This window comes from Polyodon spathula, chromosome 24, assembly GCF_017654505.1.
Source record: "Polyodon spathula isolate WHYD16114869_AA chromosome 24, ASM1765450v1, whole genome shotgun sequence".
NCBI classification, from domain to species: Eukaryota; Metazoa; Chordata; class Actinopteri; order Acipenseriformes; family Polyodontidae; genus Polyodon; species Polyodon spathula.
In genome coordinates, this window is record NC_054557.1 from 18,093,096 (window position 1) to 18,105,266 (window position 12,171).

At 54.1% G+C, this 12,171-nt stretch overlaps 2 protein-coding genes across 2 annotated transcripts in view; one reads left to right on the forward strand and one right to left on the reverse strand.

Moving 5' to 3' along the window:
• The first annotated feature begins 3,510 nt into the window (after window positions 1-3,510).
• Window positions 3,511-7,307, forward strand: si:dkey-79d12.4 (zinc finger protein 628). Its single transcript, XM_041226809.1, has 3 exons — window positions 3,511-3,595; window positions 4,031-4,106; window positions 4,878-7,307. Exons 2-3 carry the CDS (start codon window positions 4,080-4,082, stop codon window positions 7,221-7,223), a joined length of 2,373 nt encoding a protein of 790 aa, XP_041082743.1. The 5' UTR covers window positions 3,511-3,595; window positions 4,031-4,079; the 3' UTR covers window positions 7,224-7,307.
• Window positions 7,308-7,440: 133 nt separating this feature from the next.
• Window positions 7,441-12,171, reverse strand: part of kcnn4 (potassium intermediate/small conductance calcium-activated channel, subfamily N, member 4) — a 20,085-nt gene continuing 15,354 nt past the window's right edge. Inside the window, exons 7-9 of the mRNA XM_041226810.1 lie at window positions 10,943-11,012; window positions 9,549-9,739; window positions 7,441-8,847 (exon numbers count right to left, since the gene is read on the reverse strand). Of these exons, the coding sequence (XP_041082744.1) occupies window positions 9,563-9,739; window positions 10,943-11,012 (247 nt within the window). The 3' untranslated portion in view covers window positions 7,441-8,847; window positions 9,549-9,562. The remainder of the gene's footprint in view (window positions 8,848-9,548; window positions 9,740-10,942; window positions 11,013-12,171) is intronic.

The window sequence follows — 12,171 nt, forward strand, 5'->3', positions numbered from 1 at the left end:
GCTACATATTATTTCAACGTTGTCTTCTTATTTCCAGGTGGACAGCCAGGTTACCTCATTCCACGAGCTGGACCCAAAAGAACACCCCAGAAGCCCCCTGGGGAGCCCCAGATCTCTGTCAGCCGCTTCACCACTCTGAAGAGCTCTGCAAAGAACAACCCAGACTGCAGCGTCCCGGGACAGCAACTGTAGAGCCGCCAAGCACCCGAGCCCACTGTGCCGCCACTAACCTTAACCTAACCCTAACCTGGCTCAAACCACACCAGCAGCCCCAGGAGAGGGAGGCTGTGTCCTGCAGCTTCTGCAGCCTGAGCTTCAGGCAGCCATGGCACCTGAGCTCCCCCCTGCACTGCCAAATCTGGGGGGAGCAGAGCCAGGACCACTGGAGACTCAACCAGCACCTGCAGCCGCCCCCCCCCTTGCCCTCCTCCTCGCCTCCTCACCAGCCAGCCTCCCTCCAGCAGCGTTCCCCAGCCATGCAAGAAGAAGCCCGCTGCAGCGCGGTGTGCGGGAAGCCCTTCTCCAGCCATTTCCTTCTGGATATGCACTCCTAGATTCACCTGCCCAGCTGGTGGCAAGCCCAGGAAGGGGTTCTGAAAAGTAGGGCTCAGGAGCCTCCCCAACCCGCCTTTGACTGGCATCCCATCACACCAGCCCTGAGAGGCAGCTGTACCAGCAGGGTGCCGGAGACGCGCCTCCGATCCGACAGGCGGGAAAGGGGCTCTGCTCGGCACACAGCTGCCCGGCCCGAGGGTCTTGACCGCGGGCGTGCAACGGGCCTCCGTCCGGCCGCTCGGCACCCCCGTGAGATTCCAGCAGGAGAAAAGTTTGCTTCTGCCTGCCGGCTCCGCCGTCCCGGAATCCGGGAGCCGCTCCAGCCCGGAATTCATCAGGAACATGTGCTGCGTTGTCCGGGGAAAAATGAAATGCAGCTCTGCTGGAGACGAGGAACCTCCGAGTACAAGAAGCTTGGCTGGGAACGCTCTCCCCGAAACGGGGCACGGGACCGAGTCCCAGTCGGGGGACCTGAATCCGGCGGCCGGCACCCATACCGCCAGGACTCCCCTGGAAACAAAACAGATAGTGTGCCCCAACTGCAGAGCCAGATTCATGCCGTGCACCCTGACCCTGGCGGTGAGGGTTAGGGTTGGGGTTAGAGTTGAGGTTAGGGTTAGGGTTAGGGTTAGGGTTAGGGTTGGGTTTAAAAGTTATGGTTATCCCAATCCCAATCTATATACCATTCTAATCCCAATATATATATATATATTATAATATATATATAATTATATTATATATATATAATATATATATGACTGCATGACTGACTGTGTTTTCAAACAAGATCATTAGAAAAAAGGGGGGGGGGGGCAAATAATATGGATACGTGTTAATAAAAGGAAATAAGCAATAGTTACGCCAAAAAAGAAGGTTTCAAACGTTGTGTTTTGCGGGCTCGTTTTATGTATTATTCTCCAAGCAGCGTGCAAGGAATTGTGGGAACTGTAGTTCCTCCCCTTTTCAACTTCCGAACCGGAAGTTGTGAACAGCTCCCTGAGGCGAGGCAGAGGATTGTGGGATATGTAGTTTCACCCACTCCAGACAGGAAGGAGGCGTGGGAAAAAAAACAGGAAGAGAAGGTCCAGAAGACAATTAATGCTGAGCTGCAGACTTGGTAAAAAAAAAAAAAAGAAAAAGAAAAAAAAAAGAAAAAGAAAATAATAAACAAAACGAGAGGTTTTCCTTTTAAAATCTTAATATATTATTTGCATTTAAATGTTGTCGTTTATTAATAATAACAGTACCACTTGCATATAGCTTTGATAATGCAATTCCATGCCTGTGTTAATTATCCATGCAAACCGACGCTGTGTCAATTCCACGTTTCTGGTAGAAGCGCTTCGGTTCAAATTGAACGAATTAAGAATTGAAGTGCTTACAATATAAGAATCACAGACGCGTTTGAGTGCACAGCATGCACGCTGCTGTGAACAACATTAACACTGAGCACGTACAAGCGACACTCACACGTACGTTTAAAACAGTTCATGTTTTAATATTTCATATTTAAGAAAGTTGGTTCTGCGGGTGAGTGTACCCGTTCACACTCCCTCTGTATCGCTTCGCAATCACACTCATTTCGCTTTGCATTTACACTGTAATATTCTTTAATACGAGTCTGCAACAAGTTTCCCCACAGTGAAAGCACAGCACAGTGCAATAAAGCACAGGGAAGCATTGTAAAGTGCAGAGAGGTGTGGTAAAGCATAGGGAAGCATTGTAAAGCACAGAGAGGTCTGGTAAAGCATAGGGAAGCATTGTAAAGCACAGAGAGGTCTGGTAAAGCACAGAGAGGTCTGGTAAAGCATAGGGAAGCATTGTAAAGCACAGAGAGGTCTGGTAAAGCATAGGGAAGCATTGTAAAGCACAGAGATTAAAGTAGGGAAGCATTGTAAAGCAGAGAGGTCTGGTAAAGCACAGAGAGGTCTGGTAAAGCATATGGAAGCATTGTAAAGCGCAGAGAGGTCTGGTAAAGCATAGGGAAGCATTGTAAAGCGCAGAGAGGTCTGGTAAAGCATAGGGAGGCATTGTAAAGCACAGAGAGGTCTGGTAAAGCATAGGGAAGCATTGTAAAGCGCAGAGAGGTCTGGTAAAGCATAGAGAAGCATTGTAAAGCGCAGAGAGGTCTGGTAAAGCATAGAGAAGCATTGTAAAGCGCAGAGAGGTATTATTAGCTTTGTTATTATCATAATGATGGTGATGTTGCTGTAATTATTAGTGGTAGTGGTATTATCATTATTATTATTAATATAGTGTTGATGTTGCTGCTGTACTGTGATTGCTGTTCCCTGTTCTGTGTCGGCACGCTGTGTGATCGCCGCCCCTCTCGTAGAACCCCAGTGCTGTGGACCCGGGCGCTGGTGTGATCCCTACGATGTTTGCTCCAGCCACGCTGTTCTCCCTCATCCTCCAGAGCGAAATGATCAAGCGCCCCAGCGGCCACACCCAGAACCACGAGCTCCACCCGGCCGCCGCGCAACAAAGCCACACTGCGCCCGTGAGTGCATCTTCCATTCTGCGTGATTGAGGGCTCACGTGAAGTGGATGGTCACTTTGAGCAGCCACTAAAATACTGAGTGTTCTTAATCAGAATTATTATTATTATTATTATTATTATTATTATTATTATTGTTATTATTATTGTTAATATTATTATTGAAATTCACATTTTATTTGTATGCTGAGTTTGTAGTAACAGCGTGTGGAACACCAGGTATTTCCAGTAAGCGTCTTTCTGCATATGTTAGATCGCTTTACTTTATGTGTGTGTGTGTGTGTATCTGTGTGTGTGTTCATTAATAAAATCAAACTGAAGATAGTAAGGGATGTCTTCCAGGTTGCCACGGTGTCTGGAGTCCCCATGGAAACAGTTGCCACGGAGGGGGAGGAGGAGCTTGCTGCTGAACCGGCTGCAGGGGTTGACGAGGAAACGGGGGTGGAGGATGGGGTTACCATGGACACAGTCATGCAGGTGGGGGTGGGGGCAGAGGTGGAGCTGCAGGAAGGGGCCGACAGCGCGGCCCCTGAACTCTCTGTGGTAAGTGTCCTGCGCCACGGGGCTGATTGACTCTTTAAGGGACTGGCAGGCTGGATCTGGTCGTCCAAAGTGCCAGCTTCCTCCTCGCCACGCTCGAGTCGCCTGCGCGTCCCTGCCTGGGAGAGCGGCCCCCAGTTCAGCTGGGAATTCCTCTCCCGTTCTGTAACTGTTTGAAGCTAGCTGACTCTTATATTTCAACGAGAGGCGTCAGCTGCAATCACTGTTGTCTTCTGCATTATGAGTAACGGATGGCTATTAACATTTATTAGAGTGTCATTCGATTGCTAACATTGACCACTGTTTTGATGTCTAATAATTCATATTAAATAATTATAATTCATGCAAGGCTCAGGATATTTCCTAGAAGTATAATTCTAGTTAATAGAATTAACTCACAGTCCCCCTCACAGTCCGTGTTTGGTTTCTTCCTCGCAGGGGAAGGAGCTCTGCAGCCAGTCCAAGTGGGACTTGTCCAGCCTGACTGATGATTCGGACGAGGAAGAGAGGCAAGGTAGGGGACCCCAAGAGACAGGGGCGGGGGGGGGGGTGGGGGTTGGGGGGGGGGGGGGGGGGGGGGGGGGGGGGGGGGAGGGGGGGGGGGGGGGGGGGTGGGGGGGCAGGGGGGGGGGGGGGGGGGGGGGGGGGGGGGGGGGGGGGGGGGGGGGGGCTGGGAAGAGGGTTGCTGCGAAGGATGAGGACTTGCCTCCCCAGATGGGGAGGGAGACCCCATGGGGAGGGAGATTTGGGGTTTAGCATGCCCAATGTAATTAACAGGTGTGACGGTTTCATTCTGTTCTGTTCTCCTAAACGACGGTGGCGAAGGACACGATCGGCCAATAAAACACGCAACTCAGTCGTGCCTTTTATAAACGCGTTCAAGACTTGAAATTTTAAATAATTATAATACAGGACCTTGATATCCCAGCCCTGCCACTGACTGACGCACTGTGTGACCCTGAGCGAGTCACTTCACCTCCTTGTGCTCCGTCCTGCAGATGAGATGTTAAATCAAGGTCCTATTGGAAGTGGCTCTGCATATAATGCACAGTTCACAGCCTGCCTCTGTAAAGCGCTTTGTGATGGTGGTCCACTGTGAAAGGTGCTATATAAAAATAAAGATGTTATTATTATATAAAGGAGAGGGTTATGTTTTATATGTCGCCATATGAGGTTCTAAAGGTGTTTACCTGTAATGAGTGTTTTTTCTTTTTAAAACATTCTAATTAACCCCACATTCCCTACAACCTCATCCCTAAATCCTTGTTTGGTTTCTTCCTCGCAGGGGAATGCCCTCCTCAGCCAATCCAAGTGGGACCTGTCCAGCCTGTCTGCGGATTCGAGCGAGGACGGGTGCAAGACGAGGGGCCCCGGAGACAGGGGGGCGGGAGGGAGGAAGGGCTGCCGGGAGTGTGGCCGCTCCTTTCCCTCCTCCTCGGAGCTTGCCCTGCACTTGCGGGAGCACCAGCCGGAGATGACGTGCAACATGTGCAGGGTGGTGTTCCGCAGGGTCCCGTCGCTGAGACTGCACCTGTCCAACGCTCACCGCGACGCCTCCCTGCGCTGCCGCTGCGGGCAGGCCTTCGCGACGGTCTGGGATTTCAACCTGCACCTCGCCACCCACTACAGCCGCCGCGAGCTCTGCCACATGCCCTGCCCCACATACGCCAAGCTCGGCCAGCACCGGCTGATGCACGCAGCCCGCCCGCCCGGGTACCAGCCCGAGAGGCTCGTCGGCAGGGCAATGGAGACCGCGACTCCCCCCACTACGCAGGCCGGCTCTCCCAGCAGACCTATCGAGGAGCCAGAAGCCGCGCCCGAGACCCCGTCGACACAGCGGGAGGGCTGGGGGGGCCATGCCTACGTTGACAACGGGAAGAGGAAGAACTTCGCCGTAGTGGTCCGGAGCATCAACTCCGTGACTCTGCGGTTCCCGCGGGATTCCGTGGCGGAGGAAAATCGGGATAAGAAGATCCACGTGGTGGTGGTGAGGAACGTGACGGGGAAGAAGACTGAGGGAATCAAACAGGAAGAAGGGGAGGGGGACAGGGAGGGGAGACGCGCACAGGTTCAGGGTTATCGGGCGATAGAAAACCCTGCTGAAGAAGAGGAGGAGGATGTGAAACCGGATGTGTCCTCTCTGATGCCGCTGCTCCCGGCTGCCCCCTCCAGGCCCGCGCTGCTTTTGCAGGACAATCTGAAAGCGGAGGAGGGCTCCTGCCTGCCCGTGCTCCCGGACCCCGCGCTCGGGGACTCGGAGACGGAGAGCATCGCGGAGTCCAACCCGGTCCTCCCGGAAAGCACCAGCGACTCGGACAGCTTACCAGAGGGGGACTCGGAGTTCAACCCGGGGGAGATCTCGGACGCGTCCAGCGACTCCTTCTCCAGCGGGAACTCCAGCGGCTCGTCCTACAGGCCAGGGAAGAGGCGCGGCTCCAGCTGCGTGGGGGGCGGGGCCGGGGGAAACCAGCCCCGCTGGTTTCAGAAACCGCAGAGACCCATTCAGCCCAACCCCAGCAGCACGGCCGCTCCTCCTGCTGCTGACGTGGCTTCGGCTTCACGCACTGCGTCCACGTACAAGTGCCCGCACTGCGGCATCGCCTACAGCAGCCCTTCTCTCATGCAGCGCCACGCCCAGAGCTGCCCCGAGCGGCCGGTCGCTGTGGCGTGTGAGCTCTGCTCCCTGACCTTCCCCAGCCAAAACAGCCTGATCCAGCACAAGGCCCAGGCTCACCACTGCGTGCGCATGTACGCCTGCCACCTCTGCAGAGAGGTCTTCCCGGACTTCGTCATCTTCAGCCGGCACGCTTGCCCGTCCCTCGACTCGCCCTCCGCGCCTCGACAGCGACCGACGTCCACTCCTGTCCCAAGCGTCGTGCACGATGCTCGAGCCTCGCCAGCAGTGGTCCTCGGCAGCCCTCCGCCTCCTCCTCCTCCTCCTCCGCAGACCACCACTCCCCAGGTGTTGCTTCAACCTCCCGCCCCCGAGCCTAACGTGGCAACAGACGCACATCCGATCAGCCAGACACTTCTCACTACAAGCATCGCCTCCTCCAGTCCCTCCCCGAATCCTAATCCTAACCCCGCTCCAGATCCGGAGCCTCTGAAGATCCTGGGGCTGTACGTCAACCTGAGCAAGGAGTCGACCCCAGAAGGAGGCCCCCTGGCTCCCTCCACCCCCGCCCCCCGCTGCTGCCTGCCCCGGGGCGTGCTGTTCGAGTGCCGGCAGTGCGGTGCCAGCTCCCACCAGCCCTCCCTGCCAGTGCGGCATCGCTACCTGCACCGGGGCCCCCGGGCTCACCGCTGCCAGTGCGGCAAGGCGTTCACACGCAGCCTGCACCTCCTCCGGCACCAGGTGCGCCACGCGGAGAGCAGCCGCTACATCTGCGGGCCCTGCGGGGCCACGTTCACAGGGGCCACGCGCCTCGCCCAGCACAAGAAGAGGAAGAGGAGGCGGAGGAGGAGGAAGAGGAAGGGGGCGAGGCGGAGGGCGTGTCAGGACCCCTTCCGGTGCATCTGCGGGCTGCCTTTTAAAAAGCCAGCCGCCTACCTGTGGCATAAACTGAAGAATCGGAAATACGGGGCTAAGAACCCTTGCAGACAGCCCTCGCTTGCTTTGTCGGTTATTTAGTTTGTTTCTGTGTGATTCTTGTAAATATGCATCTTTGGTTTTTTTTTTTCGCATTTTGTAATAAAATCTCACATGAAAGGTAAATGTATCGTGTTATAGAGAGAGTTTTTGTCTGCTGCAATGTGGTATGAATTAGACTTTCCCAGCTTATTCAAAATGACAGAATATTCAAATCCACCCCCCCCCATGCGTTGCAAAGAAACACGGCCTGGTCATATTAAGTAGACATATTTAATCAATAGAAAACAAATTAATATGTACAGGGATTAAGTGCAGCTGTGGGCAAAAAAAAACCCAACAAAAACAAAGCTGGCAGCGTTTCCAGTCCTGCAGGATGAGGGTCAGCGACCTCCCCGTCTTCAATACCGAAGAGAAGGGCAGCTTTGCAATGAGCTGCGTCTGCATAGCGCCAAGAGAACTGGAACTGCAGCGATCTACATTCGAGCACTGTGCCTGGCACCTCCCCGGAGCGAGCGTGCGCTGTGTGTGTGTGATCTACATTCAAGCACTGTGCTTGGCACCTCCTCGGAGCGAGCGTGCGCTGTGTGTGTGTGTGTGTGTGTGTGATCTACATTCAAGCACTGCTTGGCACCTCCTTGGAGCGAGTGTGCGCTGTGTGTGTGTGTGTGTGTGTGTGTGGTCTACATTCAAGCACTGCCTGGCACCTCTCGGGGAGTAACTGTGCATCGTGTGTCTGAGACTCGGGATCTTTTCTTCATGCCATGCATCGTCACAGCTCGTGGCTCTGTGGTTCACCAGCTTCTCTAGCGCTGAGCCCCTGGTCTCCTGCAGCTCTATAGACTGGTTCCAGTTTGAATTGTCCAGTTCAGTAACTCGGTGGTCTGGTTCCAGTTTGAATCGTCCAGTTCAGTAACTCGGTGGTCTGGTTCCAGTTTGAATTGTCCAGTCCAGTAACTCAGTGGTCTGGTTCCAGTTTGGTCAAATTTAAAATCACTTTACTCTTAACATTTTTTTTTTTTAAATAAGAGTTGAAGTGAATATATTTCTACATTTAAAAAAAAAAAGTTTATAAAACCAATAAGACACTGTGTGGTATTCTGAGTGAATACTCTTCTGGTATTCTGAGTGAATACTCTTCTGGTATTTTCACGAAAAAAAGCTACATTTTTTTTTCTGAATTGAACCCTAAATGTTCACTTTGCCCCAAATAAACACAATCTCATTTCAAAGCAATTACTGAACCTTGAGATAATCACGAGGCCGGTGGCAGATCCAATCCAGAGGGATTCCCCAGCCAGGCTGTAAAATGTTGAAATAAACCAATAATAATGCAGCTGTGACCTTTCACAGGGGTCAGGGCCATCCAGCCCAGCCTCTGGCTGTTCACGTCGCAGTTTGCATTTAAAACAACAACAAAAAGAAAAAAGATTTTTAAATGTTTGATTTGCTCGTATCTGCCAAAGAGAGCAAGAAACTTAGCAGCGTGTTTCAGGAGTGCAATTATTTCTGAGACGGGCGTGGTTTCCTTATCAGAGTCCCGTGGCTGTTCAGAAGCTGTAGTCTGCCCCCTTGTGCTTGGAGGATAGAACAACAGCGTCTTTCGTCCAACTATTCCTGGTCAACAAGAGTCTTGTTGGACAGACGGGTGACTGGAGCCGGACACCTGCGCAAAGAAGGAAAGACAGTAATATCAAGTGATTAATCGATTGTGTCAAATGTTTAGCAACTCTCAGAGACTCGGGTTTGAACTGTGAATCAACAACTGCTGCAGAGTCACTGCCAGTTTGACGTCTAAAAGACGGAGCACAAGGAGGTTCAGTGACTTGCTCAGGGTCACACAGTGAGTCAGTGGCTGAGCTGGGATTTGAACCGGGGAGCTCCTGGTATCAAAATCTTGTCTTTAACCACTGGACCACCAAGCCTCCAAATACATGAATGCATTAAAGCTAATTGATAAAACAGGCAGTTTATCGATTGCTTTTTTTCTTTGAGTTGCTCGCTCACCCCCCCCATCCACTAGGTGGCAGTGGAGTACTGTACACTAGTTCTACACTAGCCGCACTGAGATCGGCTCACAGGGAAAGTATTTCTGAGGCACCGCTTTGGTTCAGCGAGGAGAGAACAGCATGAGAACGATAAGGTTTGATCCAGTCCTGGTTTCACTGGGAGTTTAATAAGACACACCTGAGCTTGTTGCCTAGACACACTGGGGGCTGATCAAGCTCGTATTAAAACCTGGAATGGATGAAGCCACTGTGCAATAGGAGTCTGATTTCTAGCCCTGTTGTTCGTGGTGAAATGACCTGGCCTCCACACACTCAGAAACTCAAACACTTTGGCACTCATCCCCCCCCAGGCCCTCACCCTCTCTCTGGGCTCTACAAAACGTCATTGTCTCGGGCTCTGTGCTGCACGGCTCTGGAGATGAGCTGCGATGTTTCCTGGAAGGCTCTGCTCAGCTCATCCATCTTCTGCTCCATGGAGCCGATCCTCCGCTCCAGCTCCTTGTATGAGCTGCTCCAGTTCCCATTGAAATCACACATCATCACCTGCAGCTGCGCAGACACACAGAGAGAGAAACAGGGACACATCATCACCTGCAGCTGCGCAGACACCCAGAGAGAAACAGGGACACATCATCACCTGCAGCTGCGCAGACACACAGAGAGAGAAACAGGGACACATCATCACCTGCAGCTGCGCAGACACACACAGAGAGAAACAGGGACACATCATCACCTGCAGCTGCGCAGACACACAGAGAGAGAAACAGGGACACATCATCACCTGCAGCTGCGCAGACACACCCAGAGAGAAACAGGGACACATCATCACCTGCAGCTGCGCAGACACACAGAGAGAGAAACAGGGACACATCATCACCTGCAGCTGCGCAGACACACAGAGAGAGAAACAGGGACACATCATCACCTGCAGCTGCGCAGACACACAGAGAGAGAAACAGGGACACATCATCACCTGCAGCTGCGCAGACACACAGAGAGAAACAGGGACACATCATCACCTGCAGCTGCGCAGACACACAGAGAGAGAAACAGGGACACATCATCACCTGCAGCTGCGCAGACACACAGAGAGAGAGAAACAGGGACACATCATCACCTGCAGCTGCGCAGACACACAGAGAGAGAAACAGGGACACATCATCACCTGCAGCTGCGCAGACACACAGAGAGAGAAACAGGGACACATCATCACCTGCAGCTGCGCAGACACACAGAGAGAGAAACAGGGACACATCATCACCTGCAGCTGCGCAGACACACAGAGAGAGAAACAGGGACACATCATCACCTGCAGCTGCGCAGACACACCCAGAGAGAAACAGGGACACATCATCACCTGCAGCTGCGCAGACACACAGAGAGAGAAACAGGGACACATCATCACCTGCAGCTGCGCAGACACACAGAGAGAGAAACAGGGACACATCATCACCTGCAGCTGCGCAGACACACAGAGAGAGAAACAGGGACACATCATCACCTGCAGCTGCGCAGACACACAGAGAGAGAAACAGGGACACATCGTCACCTGCAGAACACACAGAGAGTGACACAGAGACACGCACAGACAGACAGGGACACCAGGGGAGACAGGAGGCTAGATGCAGCAAAGTTGCCTCAAACTAGGTCTCCCTGTGGTTTCCTGGAACCAGGTTTCAAGCCGCTGTTCCTAAAAGCGGCTTTGTCTTCACAAATAATAACAGCCAGCCAGAGAGCCGCTCCAGAGCGTACCTTGGACAAATCCACCATTTCATTGGCGTGATCTCTCAGCTTCCTCTGCTTGAGCCTTGCCTTCCGAAATCTGGAAAAAGGAAAATCTCAGGGTTATGCAGCAGGGGAAGATCCCAAACCGAGCTCTCCATACAATGCGCACCGCACACACCCTGCCTCACATCGCACACACCCTGCTGGGAGCGCTGCCTCACACCGCACACACCCTGCCTCACACCGCACACACCCTGCTGGGAGCGCTGCCTCACACCTCACACACCCTGCCTCACACCGCACACACCCTGCTGGGAGCGCTGCCTCACACCGCACACACCCTGCCTCACACCGCACACACCCTGCCTCACACCGCACACACACACACCCTGCCTCACACCGCACACACCCTGCTGGGAGCGCTGCCTCACACCGCACACACCCTGCCCCACACCGCACACACCCTGCTGGGAGCGCTGCCTCACACCTCACACACCCTGCTGGGAGCGCTGCCTCACACCGCACACACCCTGCTGGGAGCGCTGCCTCACACCGCACACACCCTGCCTCACACCGCACACACCCTGCTGGGAGCGCTGCCTCACACCGCACACACCCTGCCTCACACCGCACACACCCTGCTGGGAGCGCTGCCTCACACCGCACACACCCTGCCTCACACCGCACACACACTGCTTCACACCGCACACACCCTGCTGGGAGCGCTGCCTCACACCGCACACACCCTGCCTCACACCGCACACACACTGCTGGGAGCGCTGCCTCACACCGCACACACCCTGCCTCACACCGCACACACCCTGCCTCACACCGCACACACCCTGCCTCACATGGCACACACCCTGCTGGGAGTGCTGCCTCACACCGCACACACCCTGCTGGGAGCGCTGCCTCACACCGCACACACCCTGCCTCACACCGCACACACCCTGCTGGGAGCGCTGCCTCACACCGCACACACCCTGCCTCACACCGCACACACCCTGCCTCACACCGCACACACCCTGCCTCACATCGCACACACCCTGCTGGGAGCGCTGCCTCACACCGCACACACCCTGCCCCACACCGCACACACCCTGCTGGGAGCGCTGCCTCACACCTCACACACCCTGCTGGGAGCGCTGCCTCACACCGCACACACCCTGCCTCACACCGCACACACCCTGCTGGGAGCGCTGCCTCACACCGCACACACCCTGCCTCACACCGCACACACCCTGCCTCACACCGCA